Consider the following 19,438-nt stretch of genomic DNA (forward strand, 5'->3'; position numbering starts at 1 on the left):
TTTCTGTTGAACAGCATTTTTCATTCTTTTTTCCTCTTGTTGATGCGAGTTACTGGTCTTCCTGGTGAGGAGAAGGATTATGATGATGGCTCTATTGTTATTGTTGATAATGATGATGTATATGTTGGTGGTAGTGGTGGTAGTGGTGGTATCAGTATCTTTGTTGTTAGTGATCTTGTTGCTTCAGATTTTCTGAGGGAGAAAAAAGAACTTTAAAAAAATCTGAATAAATATATAGATGAAACAACTTTTGCATAAGTTCGTTAGTCTTCATAAAATGCGTGGAGCATGAACTATGGAACATTATACCTACTTTAACCTTTCTTTGTGTTTGTTGTTATTGTTGGTGTTGTCAAAAGTTGTCATGAGTCATGTTTCCGTTATTCATTTTTTGTTTTTGAATTTTTTTCTTTTTCTTTTTTTGAGGGCTGGGTTGTTGAAATGAAAGAAAACAAATAGCTGATATTCTTATTTAGACTTGTATTCTAAAAATAATAAAACATATATAGAAATTTAGAATTAATAAAAAAAAAATAACAATAATAATGGTTTCTGACAAACGCAAAGCTACAGATAGCAATATGGTTGAGGGGAAATACCTTTGAGGAACGTTCTGCATGCTAAATACATATACGTTGGAGTATTTATGTAATATGTTATGTGTAATATAATGATTTGAAAAACTTTGATCAACTGATATTAACCTATCAATTAGAATAAAGTTCTTTCTACTGTTGTTTAAATTATAAAAACAGGCAAGGAAGATAGCTAGACAATGCAGAGTGGAATGGATTTGGGTCGAGTGGCCCCTTATTTTCGGATTTTAAACATCCATAGAGGGGATTTTACCTATTAGTCGTTTGGGTAATCTAAAGCGACTGGTTTTTTTTTTGGGGGGGGGGTTTTCTCTATTTTTCAAGCTGAGTTAACCAGCAGGAGGTCTAAGGGTAGACCAAGAGCGAGATGGGTAGAAAATATCCGTAGTCTCAGATGGAGTATATTTCTGCCTCCTTTTACTAATTCACAATACTTTTTGTTTCGAGCCTTTCCCCTTTTCCTCTGTTTGTATAACTGTCTGTTACACAAGCTGCTATATCTCAGCTATATTTCTTCGTATTTCGTCTGTCGTTACGTTCCGAGTTCAAATTCCGCCGAGGTCGACTTTGCCTTTCATTCTTTCGGGGTCGATAAATTAAGTACCAGTTATGCACTGGGGTCGATGTAATCGACTTAATCCCTTTGTCTGTCCTTGTTTGTCCCCTCTGTGTTTAGCCCCTTGTGGGTAGTAAAGAAATATATATCTCTTCTTTGTTTCTCTCTTGCTTTCTCTCTCTCACCTATCTCTCTTTATTATACTTTTTCTCTCCCATCGCTCTTAGGCCAGTCAATGTTTTCTCCCTCTAGTGTAACAGCAAATCAGACACCAATTAATTTTTCTCCATTTTAAAAAGAGGATTTCTTTGATACGTAAAAACATGATCAGCTTAACTCTAAACTGGCTCCTCATGCGTCATAAAACCTACGTGCTGTCTCTTATATCTCGTTTGCAAACACAGACATGTGCATAAGTTGCTTATATACGAGGGGTGCTGAAAAGTTCCTGGCTTTAAGGGTGTCGTGAAAGGCCTTGTTGGAGGCCCAACCTTCCGAGTTCTTTTATAGGGCTTAGAACCACTGCAATAAGAGTGTGAATCTGAAAGGGGAAAATGTTGAATAAAATCATAACTGATCCTCCTATATTTTCTTCTACCCAAGACCAGGAACTTTTCAACAGCCCCTCGTGTGTGTGTGTGTTCCCTTCCCTCTTATGTTTTTCATCTTTCACCTTTCTTCTTTCTCTTCACACTCTCTTTCCTCCCATTCTTTATATTCTCTATTTTTTTTCTACCTCTTTTCCCTTTTTCTCTAAATTGTCTTATCTCTCTATCCCTTCTCTTCGGTCTCTCTCTCATGCTCTCTCTCTATTATCCTCGCTTTTTCTTTCTCTAATCCTCTCCCGCTCTCCCTTCTGTTGCACTCCTATCCAGTATCTTGTACTCCGCTCTTTTCTCTGTATCTCCTATCATTCTTTCTCACTCGCCAGTATGATGCATTAACGTACTCCTCTATAATTGTGTCCACCAAAACTTCAGGAGACTCTCTACCAACGTAATAAGCTGAGTCTACAGAAACAAAAAAGTTCTCTTCTATACCTACATTTACTAAATGTCCTAAATTAAAGTTATGAATCCAGAGCTATACATTTTAAGAGAATGTGATAAATCTTTCTTTTGACCTGTCTATTCCAAATAAGAAACCCAGAAGACCTGGTGTTTACTTTCGATTGTAAGATGAAGTAAGACCTCGTAAAATTAAGTTTCGGAGGTATACTTGCACAGCATGCTGAAACTAAAACGACTACATCTTGCAAGACAAGTATTAGCCATTCAAAAGCAAAGACTTAGAAGTCTTTGTGTGTTTTTAATAGTGCTTTCCATGCTACAATCGTTTAAAATTATTTTTTCTGCCAAAATACAACACCAATCGCAATACAATTAAAAACGAGATGTAGTCGTTTCACACTTCTACATTTAGAAATCCACTCCAACGACTGACCTTTGTTAAACTATGTTTCCTATATGCTCTTTCCAGCACGACTAAACTTACCTCTAGTAATATGCATTAGCTCTTTGACTCTGTTATGCTGTCAGTTTTTCTGCTACCCAGGGACGAATTCAACGCTAATGGGTCTTGATGCATAACACTTTTTAAAGGCCCTTCTAGTTTTGCATTTAGTTCTTATTTTTAAATAAATCGAATTCCTCTCTCTTCTTCTCTTGCTCTCTCATATGTCTTCTCTCTCCTTCTCTCTCTCTCTCTCCCTCGCTGTAAATAAAATATTCAAAAAAGTTAATGTTTACGGAGATGTACTTGCATATCAAGTGATTTGATATGAAATCGTGTGCTGAAACGAAAACAATTGCAGCGTGGAAGGTGTTTGTAAGCCATTTAAGAAACATACAAAAGCCGTTCGATTCACTTCAACATTTAAGTTTAATTTGTCAAAATATTTTCGTCGCTTTAAGACCGCGACCTGTTCACTGACAAAAATCCGTGCTGCATCTCTGGTTTAACTGTAGTTTGGTTTAAAATATTTAATTTGATGTAAATACCGTATATAATTATGATCAATCAAATTAAAACATAATGAAATGAATCTTTCAGATAAGAATTTTCCTTACTTTACAACTACAAAGTTGTGAAGAGAGTCACTGAAATCTAAATTCCTAAAAGAAAAATCTGCGAGCCTAATTTGTCCAGCCGATGTTCTGTTCAGGTTTTTGATGTCTCATTTTTGTAAACGAACATTTCTCAGAAAAATTAATCCTGTAGATCTTGATAGTTGTGGTTGTGTTTCGGGATGCAGATTTTACATCTTGACACATAATGCATACGTGAAATACTAAAACAAAAATCACTTCTGATCTAAGAAACCCCTTAAGATTTGATGCTGTACAACTTAAGCGAAGTTGCCAGTTTAGTCATTATAGTTAAACTTTGACAGTTTGATTACAGCCTTTCTCAGTAAACTCTTGAACTATGTTTGGAAGATAAACAAAGAAAGCAAATCTTACAGCTACCGTAAATAGTAAGGCGCTTTCGTAGACAAGCGTTCAAAGAATCTGTACACGGAATAAAACTTTTGGTATCTCTGCAAAATGGCCGTGGTCTAATAGATCCACACGATCTTTACGCTTTCGTTTGCATTCCATTTGTGGTGTGTACTTCATCGTTCGTGACACGTGAAATCACACCTTTTCAAATCCATCCGAAGCATCCCTTTAATGTTTGACAAATTCAGTGAAGGATTGTAATACATCATAGGCTGCGTTTTAATTTAAGCGTTTCTAATTGCAGTGTTACATTGCTTTGGTTGAACCACTCCAACAATATATACCATAACTCTGCAGAAATCCAGTTTCCAACTTGTACATTCGATCATACAACCCTTTAGCAGAACAATGGCAGTATTTCAATCTTTGTTCGTAAATATATCAAACAGTATATCGATTATTTCTTCGTAGCCCTTTGTGAGTGCTTCTACTGCAGCGTATCCGCAGGACTGAGAATCACTCACGCTTTTGAGAAAGTAAAAAGGACGGTGCCTGAATTAAATTAAAATATGCGGCTCCTAAGCAGTATAAGATTACTTCTTTATAAGCCAAATTAAAATAATGATCAAAACAATGAACATTGCGCATAGATTTAATTATAGGATTCTCTTCTGTATGTATATTAACCGGACATTCCTGCTTTGTCATGAGACTGCCTACAATATCTAATATATCCGTTCCAGTTTGTTCCATATAAGAAATACCTGTGTCCAATAGGGTCAAAAAGAGTAAAGAAACGTTCAACTTGTTCTATTCCCGACAAAGGCCTCGGTACAACCTTAAGTTGATAAATATGACTTATCCTTCTTTCTTTTCCATGCCTATATTGATAAGACCGTTTTATTATTTAAGAAATAATCCAGTAATAAACCAAAAATACACTTTTGCCCGTCTTTTAACATTCCTATAGCAGAAATGTATGAAAGAAATTTGTCTACAATCAAAATATGTTATTTCTTCATAAAAAATATTGATTATACAGGATTTGAATGAACTGCACAATAAATTAATTAAACAACTTACAGAATAAAGGAATTTGAAGATTGATAGACTCTAAATTTCAGTCGTTAATTTTGTTCAGAATTGTATACAATATAAACAAGTGATGTCTATAAAATTATATATCACATTCATTAAAGATAATTATTTTTAAAAAATGATAGTTGGAAGTAAAAGTCTACTTACTGACCTGTGTGAGTCGATCCCTAACTTTCCTAACATCTGTTTTATGGTCCTCTGAGTACCCCTTTAACCGCACTTGCTAAACACTGTTATTCCTATCTAAATTCAGTCGATGCAGCCATCATTGACTCTTTTCCTATTTTCTTCAAATGCTTCTCCTCTTAGCATTGCATTTTCTACCGTCCATAAAGTTCTTTCCAGCGTCTAACATACAATAAGAAACGAATATTTATTATTTACTGCAGTGGCTGACAACACTTACCTCAGTTATTTCGTGTTCCAGATACATACATCATTTCTTTTCCTTTCAAATCATTTCAGACTTTTTTTTTTATATCAAGCTTTATGGCCCTTTTTGCTTAGCATATACTATATTTGTTCTGTGTCTGGGAATGTACCTTATTTATTGAACTTCAGTACATGTGTTTATGAAAAATAAACACCTAATCTTCTGAAAAATATTAACCTGCAATAGACTCGTATATAATAAAACTAAAGTTTCGTCTCCGCGGACTCTACTAAATGTGTTAGCTAGGAGCAGCGGCTCGGTGCACTGTGGTTTATATATGAATTGGCATAACATTTAGAGCAGACAATTAAACATACACTATGAAACACACTCATATACACAAAATATGATAGGTAAATAGTTGCACACGAGCAAAAGGTTCACACACTCATTCTTATCAGTGTCTTTATAAGCAAAAACACCAAGTTCCACAAGAAGCTCAACATTCTACCTTAAGAGCAAGTCTTTGAGTGGTATTCCTACTACTAATGATTGCAAACCCCGTAATATATCAATGTGTTGCCTTTGGAGTTCTTAGGTTTAGTCAAATCGTTCGGGAGTCAGGAAACAGTAAGATCTTAACCACTTCGTGGTCTTATATGAAAGAGCAATATAAAATGACAAGTCGCAATGAATCTTGTTGATATATGCAAATTAGTGAAATTAAAGAAAACTGCTGTGATGAGAGTGAAGCAAGTAGGAATCTTACGATTAAAGACCCCGTCAAATTAACTTATTCTCTGAATCAACAGTGAGAGACGACTTGTTTAAACCCTGGTAGCCATGATCATGTTGACCCGTGATCAAAACTATTCCAACCATAACCATCCTGGCTTTTTAACGATATCCAAGTGTCCGTTCTCAAATTTAAGATTGAGGGATGTGATAGAAAATTTGGCTGCTATTTCTAGTATATCATGCGTCTACGAGAGACTCCTTTTTTGGTGTCTTGTTTATTTGACGGTGTCCACTTTTATGAAACGCTATTTTGAAATTACCAAGAGGTGGAGAAGAGGGAGAAAATGTCATATAAACCAGATTACTATTTTCCGTCTTATTTTCATTCTATTTAATTACAGCTATGTTTTTTGTCTTTTTGTACTGTTCCTCACTATTGCACACTATCTTTCCTTTTATTAATTATCTACTAGTTCATTCACTTTGAATTGTTTCTACATAAAAATGTGCCTCTTTATCTTCTATTTAATCTCTAGAAATTGATTGCATTCTTCTTATCAGAACAATTCGGAACGCTATTCTTGAAGCAATATTCAGTTCGAAATGTTATATGTTATCTGGGATCTCAGTTTCGGTTTAACAAAATATCAATTAATTAAACGAGTATCGGCAAGGCTATTTCTTTGTGTGTGTGTGTATGTGTGTGTGTGTGTGTGTGTGTGGAAGAGAGAAATTGTTTCTTTTATTAAAATTACATGCAGGATGGTAGTTCTAATGATACACAAAACAGCTGAACAATAGAAAAAGTTAAAGAATACTAAATACAAACCAGATGCACAGAAAAAAATAAATATTTAATCTCCCATCTAATTGGTATCAAATAGGAAGCAAGAACTTTCTGGAAACCTTTCCCAATTGATCTGGTTCTCAACCGTGATTGCATCTCGAGTTGTTTTATTAAGGTTTTCAACCTTGATTAACTTTAATGTCAGCTTTATAAATTGAATACCAACATTTTTTAAGAGAAGATTCTGTTACATGGTAAGACCAGCTATCCAAATGAATGGACTATTATTTTTTTAATAAGGATTGGCATAATTAGTTTTTCTTTGATTGGGCAGAAAGACATTTTGCAGAAAAATATTAATATAAATTTTACAGCAAAATAGAAAAACATGATATTCATTCCTTTCTCTGAGATATCGGATGACCAAACTATAAATAAATTGCTATTCCTTTCGCTGATTTAAATAAATAACCTTACTTGAAACCCGTGTAAGGAAATTATTGACTTTAGATTACTAGATTTTTGTTAGAATTTCGTATTTTCTCCCTGGGTTTTGATTTCCAATCCCACACAGTCAGCTTTAACGTTTCACCCTTCTGTAGTCGATAAATTAAGTCGTGACTTAAAGTCGGAGATCGATTCAATAATATTCTACACTGTCCTCTAAAATTTGTAGTCTTGTGCCAATGTTAGAAACTTTTTACATTTCCAAATGTACTTTAACAAATGGTTCATTTGCACGATGCTACAAGTGATACAAACATTATGCGCGGTGCTGGATAAATTTTAGCATCTGTTTTCATTGTTAACGTTTCTACAATCAAACCTCGCTGGAAATTGTTTAGCATTTATTTCATCCCACTTCATTGAGAAGTGTCAATTACTTATTGGTGGCAATACAGCACGATATATTCCTTCCCTTTACGAACGATTTGTTGCAAACCAACAAAATAGGTCTTCACGAGGAAGAATTAAATTCAAAATGTTCCTCTTCATTCATTAATGATGAACATGTATATGTAAGGATCACTCACTCCTCTGGATTCGATACCAGTAAATCGTAGATCGAATTAGTATGTTGTGGGGGGGGGGCACGTAACATTGTGATTAGTGTTGGGCTCACGATCGTAAAATAGTGGGTTCGATTCCTTGACCATGTGTCGTGTTGTGTCCTTGAGCAAGGCACTTCATTTCACGATACTCCAAACATTCAGCTGAAAATGAGTACCAGCCGAATATTGGTGCTGTTCTCTCTTTCACCAGCAGTCACATCATCGATGTTCCGCTGAATCATGGGAGGGAAGGACAAGAGCGTATCAATGTCTACTCGCGATTCCACACGTATCTAAAACAACTATTAAAAGCGTGCTATCAGTTCATATTCGTTTGCGAATTGACAGCTAAGCGTGTGTGTTTGTGTGTGTATGACCTGGTGGTTAGGGTGTTGCACTCACAATTGCTAGATCGTGGGTTCGATTCCTGGACAGAGCGGCGCGTTGTGATCTTGAGCAAAACACTTCATTTCACGTTGCTCTAAATACCCACGTGCTTTGTGATCCCTCATTTTCGGCGAGCAGTAAATCCTACTATATTTACGAATTATTTATCAGGTTGATATCAAAATGTAATTTAAGTATCAAATTTCAAGGCGGGTAGCTGACAAAATCGTTAACACGCCGGGCAAAATGCTTACGGCATTTCGTCCGTCTTTACATTCTGAGTTCAAATTCCGTCGAGGTCAGCTTTGCCTTTCGTCCTTAGTGAGTTGATAAAATAAGTATCATTTGAGTACAGGAATCAACAACTTACTTCCTGCCCCACATCTGCTGGCCTTGTGCCAAAATTTGAAACGAATATTTAAGTATTAAATGCAAAGTGCCGTCTTCAGCTGTTTTATCTGACGTTTTTAAAGAATGCTTCATGCTCTAGTTAAAGCGCATGACTCAATGGCTAGGGCTCACAATCATGAGGTAGTGAGTTCGATTTCCGCCGGGGTGTATGTTGTATTCTTGTGCAAGAAACTTTATTTCACGTTGCTCCAGTTTACTCAGATGTAGAAATGAGCTGCGGCGTCACTGGTACCAAGCTGTATCGGTCTTTGCTTTTTCTTTGGATAACATCGGTGGCGTGGAAAGGGGAACCTGGTATGCATGGGCGACTGCTAGCCTGTGCCTTGGAGGGCAACTTTCTAGGTGCAATCCCATGGTCATTCATGACCGGAGGCGGTCTTTACCCGTTAACCTCGTGCATTATAACTAATAAAACAGTAGTCATATTTGACGACCGGGATTGCTTGCATGTGTGTGCGCGCGCATATATTATGTAACATGTATGTTTAACGCATGTATATTTATATAATGTAGGCGTGTGTGTGTGTGTGTGTGTGTGTTTTATCTTCATTCCCTGTGATTGGGTCAGTTTCAACAACTGCATATTTTATTGCATCGACTATACCCAATTATCCTCATACCTTCCAAATTACCTCTATAACCAGCCCTAAAACTTTTCTGTTCTAGTTCTTCGGACGATTGCACGTCACACACACACACTCTCTCTCTCTCTCTCTCTCTCTCTCTCTCTCTCTCTCTCTCTCTCTCTCTCTCTCTCATACACACACACACAGAGGTACATCTGTACTAATTGATAGGAAACTTGGTCAGTGTTTAATGATTGGCTTGTTTTGGTGTGGGAATTTCCTTCTGTTAGACATCTGCCATCCCCAATATCTCATTAGTTTCCTCATTTTGTTCCTCTATACCAAGTTGATCGTGAACCATTTTACTAGAATTATTCAAAGATCAAACAACAGACGATCGAATCAATCTATTCGAAAATATACACCAAAACTGTTTATCGTCTGCTTGTGTATAGCCATCTTTATTCGCACTCTCGCATATACACATCTCGTTTCCTGTCATCATATATATATATATATATATGTATGTATGTATATATATATATATATATATATATAATACACACACAGTTACAAACATGGAGAGACGGACATACATTAATTTGATGAAAGTGCCAGATGACTGACCCTACCGTGATCAAATATATCTGTTCTTAGGTGATCTTCCCTACTGACGTTATTTTAGAAAAAAATGTTTAGTTGCAGCATTTCAAATGCACTTGCAGATAAATAAATTTAGTACAACTGAGAATTGAAAACTGTTAGACAGGAGTTTAGCATGTAGGCTACGATGTCCGTTGTGCATTAATCTATGTATCTGTCTGTTAATTTGTGGGTCAATCCAAAACTTTTTGCATGAAACTAGATAGAGAAGAAATCAGTCAGACAGACTCTCCTTGTAGTTCAAGAAGTCAGCTTTGTCATATTCTAGTTCACACAGGTTCTGCCGAAAATTATGATAAAGGTATGCATGTTGTTGGAATAATCAACAACTTACTGACTAATACAGCTGGAATGATCACTGTCGAAGTTATTGTGCTTATATAAAAATTATATTTACGACCTTGGAAGCAATTATGAACCTTAAATAACAGCAACAATCTTCTTTTCAATCTTTCAGCTGGTTGGCAAGCGCCGAGAAAGCGATTATCTCGAAGATACCGGCAAAGAAGCACCCTGGACGACCTTGAAGAGCTCATAGCACCTACCACCAGTTGCAGTAGCTACTGCACTGGTGGGGATGACGTTGGCGAAATCCCAGAGGAGGAAGAAGTACTAGTGGACAATACTTTTCATTCAGAAGATGAAGACGACGAGAATGACAACCAATCAAGAATGATGGGGATCGAGTCTAGAGACCGGCAGTTTCTACAACGGGAGCTACACAACATGAGAATGGAGTTGGGACAAGCCAGAGAAACAATCTGCAAGCTACAAGATAGGGAAAAGCAACTACGTGACAGGTATCGCCTCCTTATTGTATTCCACTTGTTTTTTGTTGTTTGAGCCTGAGTAAACCCTTTCGGAACTCCGTTCCAGCCATGATGACTCAGTCTTTTCTTTAGTATTGTTTACCCTAGTCTAATTTAATGTGTCACATTCTTGAGACAGGAGTGATTTGAGAGAAACCTGAGTGTTATTTCTAGCAGCTGAGGTGACCACATAAGCTCCCTCATTAGCTCGTCAGTCTCACTTTTATTGTTTAATGCTGTTTGCAGGGATTCTTAACTTTTACAAACATTATTGACTGTTTACTGTCCTTAAGTCTTCAGCTTCCCCATGTAGTAGCAATGGCAAATCCTTTTTTCTCTATTTTGTTCCATTATTTGACAACTAGAGAAAAGTTTATATTTTCAAAGTTATTTCGTGTTAAAGTTGTCGTATTTCGGTAATTTCAACCAATCAATGACGTGTTTTCAGCTGAATAAAATTACTGCTGTTGTTTGTCGACAACAACTATCAGCGGTGTATATTTCGTTTGTCACTGTTATTTATGACATCGTTCGTGTGTTTGTACCGGTTTTAGGGTTGGGATTTTAGGGTTAACACACAGGCACAGACATGGCTGAGAGATTAAGCCTGTTTTGCAACCATATGGCTTCAGGTTTAGTCCTACTGTGTGGCATTTTGATCTGGTCACTGTCTTGTTAGTGAACTTGATAGACAGGAACTGTGAGAGATCCATGGTATGCATGTATGTATGACATAGTGTTTGTGTTTCTCCTCCCATCAATTGACAAATGATATTGGGTTACTCTTTTACTTGTTTCAGTCATTTGACTGTGACCATGCTGGTGCACCACCTTTAGTCGAGCAAATCGACCCCAGGACTTATTCTTTGTAAGCCTAGTACTTATTCTATTGGGCTCTTTTGCCAAACCGCTAAGTTACGGGGATGTAAACACACCAGCAGCGGTTGTCAAGTGATGTTGATGGGGGGACAAACACACACACACATATATATACAACGGGCTTCTTTCAGTTTCCGTCTACCAAATCCACTCACAAGGCTTTGGTCGGCCCGAGTCTATAGTAGAAGATACTTGCCCAAGGTGCCATGCAGTGGAAATGAACCCGGAACCATGTGGTTGGTAAGCAAGCTACTTACTACACAGCCACTCTTGTTTTGTTTTTTTTACGTCATTGTAACTTAGCAGTTTGATAAAAGAAAAAAAAAGACTGACAGAATAAGTAACCATACAAATCTGTGCTACAGCATGATTACTGTCCATGTACAGAAACTTGCAAAATAGTAAATATGAAATTGAGACACTGATCTAGATGATATCATGAATGTTTGATAGTTTGTATCCTATTATTGGTACTTTATTTGATTCATATTCACTCAGTTCTTCTAAATATCAATAGACTCTGTGAGTGGATAAAGCACACAGTTGTAAAAAGTGAGGAGGACATTGTGCAATTAACATGTTTACACTAATTTACAGTATCAAATTCTAGTGTTCAGTGTGGAGTCTTGAGTTGTCAAGAGGAAACTATCCTGTATATCCTTCCTCAAAATTTCTTGAAATTAGCAGGATCCCTAACAAGCCAATCTTCCATCCTATATCTTTTCTTTTACAAGATTAAAGAAGATTGGAAATTGAAGTATTTGTAGGGGAGTCAGTTTGCACTAAAGTGTGGTGATGTCATTTAAAATGTTTAAGGTCCAGTTTAATTTAGCAACTTCCAATGATGAGCAGTTCATCCCATTCAAGAATGTGATATTGTCGGCTGTAGCTTTAACTACTTTCTCTGATTTTATTTTTCTCCTGAAGATTATCGGAACAAGTTCAGAAACAGTTTACCATCACAAACAGCCATTTTGAAGATTTGTCTTTGAATGAAAAACGACCAACAGAACTTATCCGTCTCTATGGTAACCTTTATAGTGAAACAAGAGTGGAAGCTGCTGATGATCTTGATTCTATTCCAGAAATAGCCCAGTATGATAATCTCAAGACAAAGATTCTATTCTCTGTCGTTGTGGTAAGTGTTATGGTCCATACACTTGTGACTTTGTTACAAATATAGTTTAAATATTGTTAAGAAACTTTCAATGTAAGCACAGTTAGAATACAGTTATCTGTAGTTGTGTATAACTAAATTAATGAGCAACTTATTCATATCAGAGTGATAATTATATCTTAAGCATTTATAACAAGCTTCCAGAACTTCCAAAATTAAATCTTTTCTGTATTACAGGCCTAAATTATACCTTAGCCATGCTTTTCTAACGTTATTAGACTTGAAACGATCCGAGGGAAGCTTCAGGCAAGCTCTCAAATACTTCCTTAATAAGGGCTGTATTTCACGCTTATATAAGATTGCTTGATGGTCTGATGTTATTAGTGAAACGTTTCCTTAATAAAAGGAGTGGGGTTATGCTCTAACAACTATTGTAATTATTGACAGATGTGTCTATGCTAGCCATTTAAGAACTTTGTGCTCTTAATAAACAATCTGTTCTGTTCATTCTTATTTGCCATTTACAACATTGTCCATCATGCTACATTCATTATTTCCTTGGTTTCCCCTCTATCACAGCTATCATCAATCATCAGCCCCTCTTACCTCATTTCAAACCTGTCAACCATTTCTCTGAGCTACATCAACCAATAATTGAACAGAAATATTTATTTCTTACTTCACCTTTCATTTACCTTGACCCACTCCATCCCTAGCTATTTATCAATCATTAATCCAATTTGTTTGAGGGTTCAAATCTACATGGCTCAAGAATTACATTAAAATATTGATCACTTATTTGATGGTGCTGCAGTTACACAGACATTCTAGATTATGTCCTACCAAATGCTACCTCAGCTCACATAACACATTTTCCATGCTTTCTTTTGTTATCTCTACTGTCTCAGTTTACTGGTACTCATTTCCTTGTTCATGTTATTATTGTTGCTTAGCCACAGATCAGCCAAGATTGAGCAGACTTTGATTAAAAGCACTCCAAGAAAGGCCATCTCAGTTTTGTAGATATAGTTTATTTCAGACTACATATGTGTGTTTATCTTCATTTTTAGAGAGCAAAATGTGATTTGAGAGATTTTGCTGCTATTTCTAGCAGATAAGTGGCTATGTATAGGCTCCCTAGACGTTGACACACAGAAGATCATGCAGAACAACCACCACACCAATGTAATCAAGTCTGTGGGAGTCTGCAATAATCATGGACATTGAACCTTTCTACTTACACTATTTCATGAAAAGGAATTGCACCTTATCAACTAATTTTGCTGCCATAACCCTTAATATTCAAATTAGATTCAGTGTTGCTTATACCTCCTAAAAAGTGTGCTTCAATATTTATTACCTCATTATTTTCAGTTGGCTTTTCGTTCAACACTCAACTCTTTGTTGGATTTAAAAAGTAAAGTCCGAGATTTACTTCGTATTCAAGTCAGTGACATTAACAACCAAAGTAATGACCTGCCATCTTTAACACTGGAAGCTGAGATTGATGATTACATAAGGAAGACTGTGGACCGTTATGACTGTTCAGCTAATGCTGAGGTAACTTCATGGTTATTTTACAATTTATTTCTATTCCCTTTATTAGGATTTCCTGGCTTTTTTGGGGGTTATAGGTAATCTCTTATTACAATTTCATGTTAGCCTTCTATCTTTCCAGGTTATTTTTACTACAGTATATGACAGCTCCTAACCTACTAGAAATAACAGCCTGATCTACTCGAAATAACAGCCAACCATTTATTTCTCCCTATATATCTTCATCATTGTGATGTCCACTTTTCCATGCTTGCATGGGTCAGACGGAATTTGTTGAGGCAGATTTTCTATGGATGTATGCCCTTCATGTTGCCAACCCTCATCTGTTTTCAAGCAAGATATTTCCCATAGTGAGAAATGTTTTTCATGGAAGCCTGGAAACAAAGAACCTCACTTGTATGAGTGATGTTCATTTACAACCATTATGGGATATCTAAGACAAGGGTACATAGACACACACACACACGCACGTTTACACACACACACACACATATATATTTCTTATACAATAATGTTGTTGACAGTAACTTCAAAGTTTCAACCAGCTTGGCCATCATATATGATGGGTTTATTTTGGTTTCCATCTACCAAATCCACTCACAGTTTGGTTGGCCCTGGGCTATAGTAGAAGACACTTGCCCAAGGTGCCATGCAGTCGGACTGAATCCAAGACCACATGATTGAAAAGCAAGCTTCTTCTCTGCTCAGCCATGATGTCTGCACTCTGAGTTCAACTTCTTGCATAGTCAACTTTGTTTCTGATTTGGTATAATGACTACAAAAAAAATTCAGTTGACCAATTGTGGATTGGATAGTGCTCCAGTGGTTAACATGTACAGGTGAGCCTACAACAAGCATAAATAAGTTGGTGACATCATATTAAGACTTTCATCATGCAATAGATTATAAAACAACTGAATGGAAACAGAGACTTGGAAAACTAAACTACAATATCATGAGACTAGTCTCAGCAGAAATGTGTAATTACCCAATAAATCTATCAACCCTTTAACTGCAAAAGTAAATTTCATGATTATTATTGCAGTAATGCTGTTAAATATCTACAAAAAAATAGAATTAGTATTTTCTGCAAGTCACATTGCCTCAAGCTTGACATATCTCAACAAAAAAATAATTTCAAACATGACATTCTTTAACAAAAGATAGATAGGTATAGAAAAAATGCTTCTGCTGTTAAGGGTAATGAAATTTTGAGTGAATATCTGATTTCTGCAATAAAAAGGTGAACATTTATATTTAATTCTGTATACTATACACACACTAGCACGTATGTGTGTATGTGTATCTACAGACATTCATATGTACATACATGAATGATGGCTGTAACTTGACTGGAAGTAATTCCATTACATGATTGTTCTCTTAAACATTGGCAGCACAGATACAGCTTTTCAGTTCTGCTGGGGTCTTACACTTTTTTTTACAAGTGTGGCAATGATGGGTGTCTCATGCAATAGGTGTAACAATATTGCTTTAATGAGCCTTCATATGACATTTCATTCCACCTTCTGGCACAGTATTTTCTACATTCCCAGCAAGTAAAGATATCATAAAAATACATTTCTATATATGAGTGTGTGTGTGTATATATATATATATATATCATCATCATCATTATCGTTTAACGTCCGTTTTCCATGCTAGAGCGGGTTGGATGGTTCGACCAGGGTCTGGGAAGCCAGGAGGCTGCACCAGGCTCCAGTCTGATCTGGCAGTGTTTCTACAGCTAGATGCCCTTCCTAACACCACCCACTCCATGAGTGCAGTGGGTGCTTTTTACGTGCCACCAGCACAGGTGGCAGGGGCTACCTCTCCCCCTGATACCTTCAACTGTTTGGGAGTGGCACTTCTTCACACATCTCTCCTCATCCATCCGCAGTATATATATATATATATATACACACACACACATACTCATATCATTTAATCATTTATATAATTTCATCTATCATTACTCTTTTGCAGGAAGTTTGCTCCCAAATATATTTGACCTTGTATGATTATCCATGCCTCCGCCAAAGTTCTGGTCTAAGACAGTATATTGAAGAATGTGTTCGAGTGTCTTGGGCATTAAATGTTCAAAATCCACGCTACATCATCAGCTATGATTCACGGACTTTCAATCCAAACTTTCATACACGCTTCCATACATCAGATTCAACAAGTGATGATATTCTGGAATTTCTTTGGCCAACACTTTTGGAAGGAAACAGTACCTGTTGTGTTTTTAGAGGTGTTGTCTTAACATGATTTTAATATCCGTATTCACTCTTCTACTAATGAAGAGGGATTTATAGTAAACTTTGACAAATTTGTCCTGTAATGTAATATAGTGAACTGGGTGCTTTAAAAAAAAAGAAAAATGAGTGTAAAATAACTATGGACCAGAAATTTGAATATTTTTTTATTTTTATATAAATGAAAATGACCTACTTTGAAAATCAAAATGTATGCAATAGTTGTTTTTGAGTCATGTTTTATTATATCAAGAAAAACTTAACCTTCCCTAATTTGTTAATGGTATTGGAGAATAGCTTCATATGATATTTTTACATAATGGAGATGGTGATATGTTAATGAAGACTAAAGACAAATTATAATGGTAGGCTTCCTAATACACCTCTTCACACTAACACTTTTGATAGGATAGTTTTTTTGTTGTTTTTTTTTTCCGATAGCGTAATATTTTTTCGTTTTCTTTTTCCAAGAAACTCTGCCAAGACTCAGATTTAATATACCATAATATTTTACTTTCAATTCACTGTACAAAAATCGAAACCATAAATGGTTGAATGGTTTTTAATTCTGTTGTGATTCCTTCATCTGTGCAATCTTCCTCTACCTCTCATCACTAAGGTCTACCAATAAATAAATTGCTTTATCTATTTACCATAAACGTACTAAACAAGCATAAGAAAAAAATCTAATAAAATGTTTGTGTAGCCAAAATTGTTTTAGGAAATATAAATAAAACCAAAATTTGTTTACTGAGTCAATTTATAGTAACTAACAAATTTAGTTTGAAATGTAAATTCCTTAGCATGTCTGTGACAGTTAATATCAGTCTAACAGCATTTGAGTAAACTGTTAAGTTTTGTCCTGATTCAGTCTTAGATATCACCTAAGTAAATGAATTGTTTTGTACAAATAGATAGTAGTTCTGTCATCATATGTTAGAACAAAGAAATCATTGCAGTTGTTTGACCACTTGAAATAGCAGCCAAATCTCCATCCCTGTCTTAAAGGACAATCAAATAATATAGTCCTAAATATCCTTCAAAAGACTGGGTGATCACTGCTGGAATCGCTTTCATCATTGGTCTATTGGATCAAGACTGACATAAGGCTAAAAAGCGTTCTTTTATTTTTTCATTGGTTTTATATATACAAGCAGTATATCCCTTGCCCGGGATTAAGTTACGATTATTAAGCTAATCAAGTTCTTTATTTCAAACCAAACTAAGTAATATCGACTTCAAATTTGGGCAAAATCCGTTGAAATTGGTTATGTTATATATATATTATATATATATATATTATATAATATAATATAATATAAATATATATGGGCAACAGACATGAACACACATGTACGTACGTACACCTATTGCATGTTTTGTGCATGCATACATGTTCATAAACAGAAATGAATGGAAAAATGTAGTTAGATTTGTAGATTAACACTCGCACGATTTTCGCATAATTGGGTTTTTTTTGCGTGGAATCAACTACTCTGGCCTCCTAATATGCTACAAAACCCTTTTTGTGGTCCGTAAAACGGAGTGGGTGTGGTGGAAGCCTCGGAAATTGTACCCATCTATATTGTGCAATTCACTGACAAATTGCTACTCACCTCTTTGTTTCTTTGTTGTTAAATAAATGGATTGTCAACAAAACACTTTTTTACTCGGCGTAAAATAAGAACAAAACTCTTTCGCACCCAAAGTAATGTGTGTGAGAGAGAGGGGGGAGAGAAAGATGAACGATTTAAAATAAATAAATGATTTAAAATAAATATATTGTAATTGTTGTGTGAGAAAGTATATATACTATGATTATAAAATAGTGTCTTTCAAAAACATCCTGAATTTGAACACTATATCTCGTGTTTAAGAAAAGACAAAACATTTTAAATTTTATATTTTATGAACGTCGTCACTTACTCTCTCTCTCCCTCTCTCACTTTGTCTTTCCCGTGAAACTCTGCTTCTCTTCCACTTTTCTTTATCTTGTTTTTTTTGTTAGACTCCGTGAGAAAGCTATGGCTGAACATAGATTTTTATGAACGTCGTCACTTACTCTCTCTCCCTCTCTCACTTTGTCTTTCCCGTGAAACTCTCTGCCTCTCTTCTTTATCTTGTTTCTTTTGTTAGACGCCGTCAAAAAGCTATGGCTTTTTAAAATTTTTACCAAAACATTTTGAAAAATTTTCCCCAAAATTTTTTTTTAAACAATTTTTGAAAATTTTTTGAAAAATTTTGGGTGAAAATTTTCAAAAAATTTTTTGAAAAATTTTGGGTGAGAAGTTTCAAAACATATTTTGAAAAATTTTGGGTGAAAATTTTCAAAAAATTTTTCAAAAAGTTTTGGGGAAAATTTCCAAAAAATTTTTCAAAAAGTTTTGGGGAAAATTTTCAAAAAATTTTTCAAAAAGTTTTGGGGAAAATTTCCAAAAAATTTTTCAAAAATTGATGAAAATTTTCAAAAAGTTTTTTTAATTTTGGAGAAAATTTTCAAAAAATTTTTCAATAATTTTGGGGAAAATTAGTGAAAAATTTTTGATTACAATAGTCAAACAGTAATAATAAAAGCAACAAACCTTTTTAATATATCTCCATTTATGTGAAACCACTTATTCAAGTTGAAGTCATTGATGCAATTTTATACGAATTGCTAATACACACACACACACATAAGGGTGAAAAATTGAATATTAATTTGATTTATATGAATTGAAAACCAGTGGTGTAGCATATAAGACCATAGCGGATCTTCTAGCTAAATGGATGACCATTGTTAATGGTTCATCCCTGTTATATAATACTTTCACTTTAATAGTGAAAGTGTCTGCATAACAGAAACAGAGATGTTTTTGTTTCACTTTTAACACGTAATACTGAAATAGTGGAGAAGATATGATATTGCTGTGGGGTCGCCCTAGGGAAAAGGTTAAGATTTTGCCCATGACACTCCCCGGACCTTAAGTAAGGCATGTGTAAAATTTGAATGAAATTGGTTGTGTAGTTCTCAAGTTTTAGAGAAACACACAGACAGACAGACACAGATTCTCAGTTTTAAATATATAGAGATATCATCATCATCATCATTTAACGTCCGCTTTCCATGCTAGCATGGGTTGGACGATTTGACTGAGGTCTGGCGAACCA

General features: G+C 35.4%; 1 protein-coding gene across 2 annotated transcripts in view; it reads left to right on the plus strand.

Annotated features, from left to right (window-relative positions):
* The window catches only part of LOC115225809, a 363,608-nt gene extending 346,584 nt beyond the window's left edge, over window positions 1-17,024 (plus strand). For both annotated transcript variants that reach the window (XM_036499165.1, XM_029796783.2), the window contains exons 6-9: window positions 10,126-10,468; window positions 12,284-12,494; window positions 13,848-14,033; window positions 16,017-17,024. In XM_036499165.1, coding sequence (XP_036355058.1) covers window positions 10,126-10,468; window positions 12,284-12,494; window positions 13,848-14,033; window positions 16,017-16,301 — 1,025 coding nt within the window. In that variant the 3' untranslated portion in view covers window positions 16,302-17,024. The remainder of the gene's footprint in view (window positions 1-10,125; window positions 10,469-12,283; window positions 12,495-13,847; window positions 14,034-16,016) is intronic.
* Window positions 17,025-19,438: the final 2,414 nt, after the last annotated feature.

This window comes from Octopus sinensis, linkage group LG2 (genome assembly GCF_006345805.1).
Source record: "Octopus sinensis linkage group LG2, ASM634580v1, whole genome shotgun sequence".
Lineage (NCBI taxonomy): Eukaryota > Metazoa > Mollusca > Cephalopoda > Octopoda > Octopodidae > Octopus > Octopus sinensis.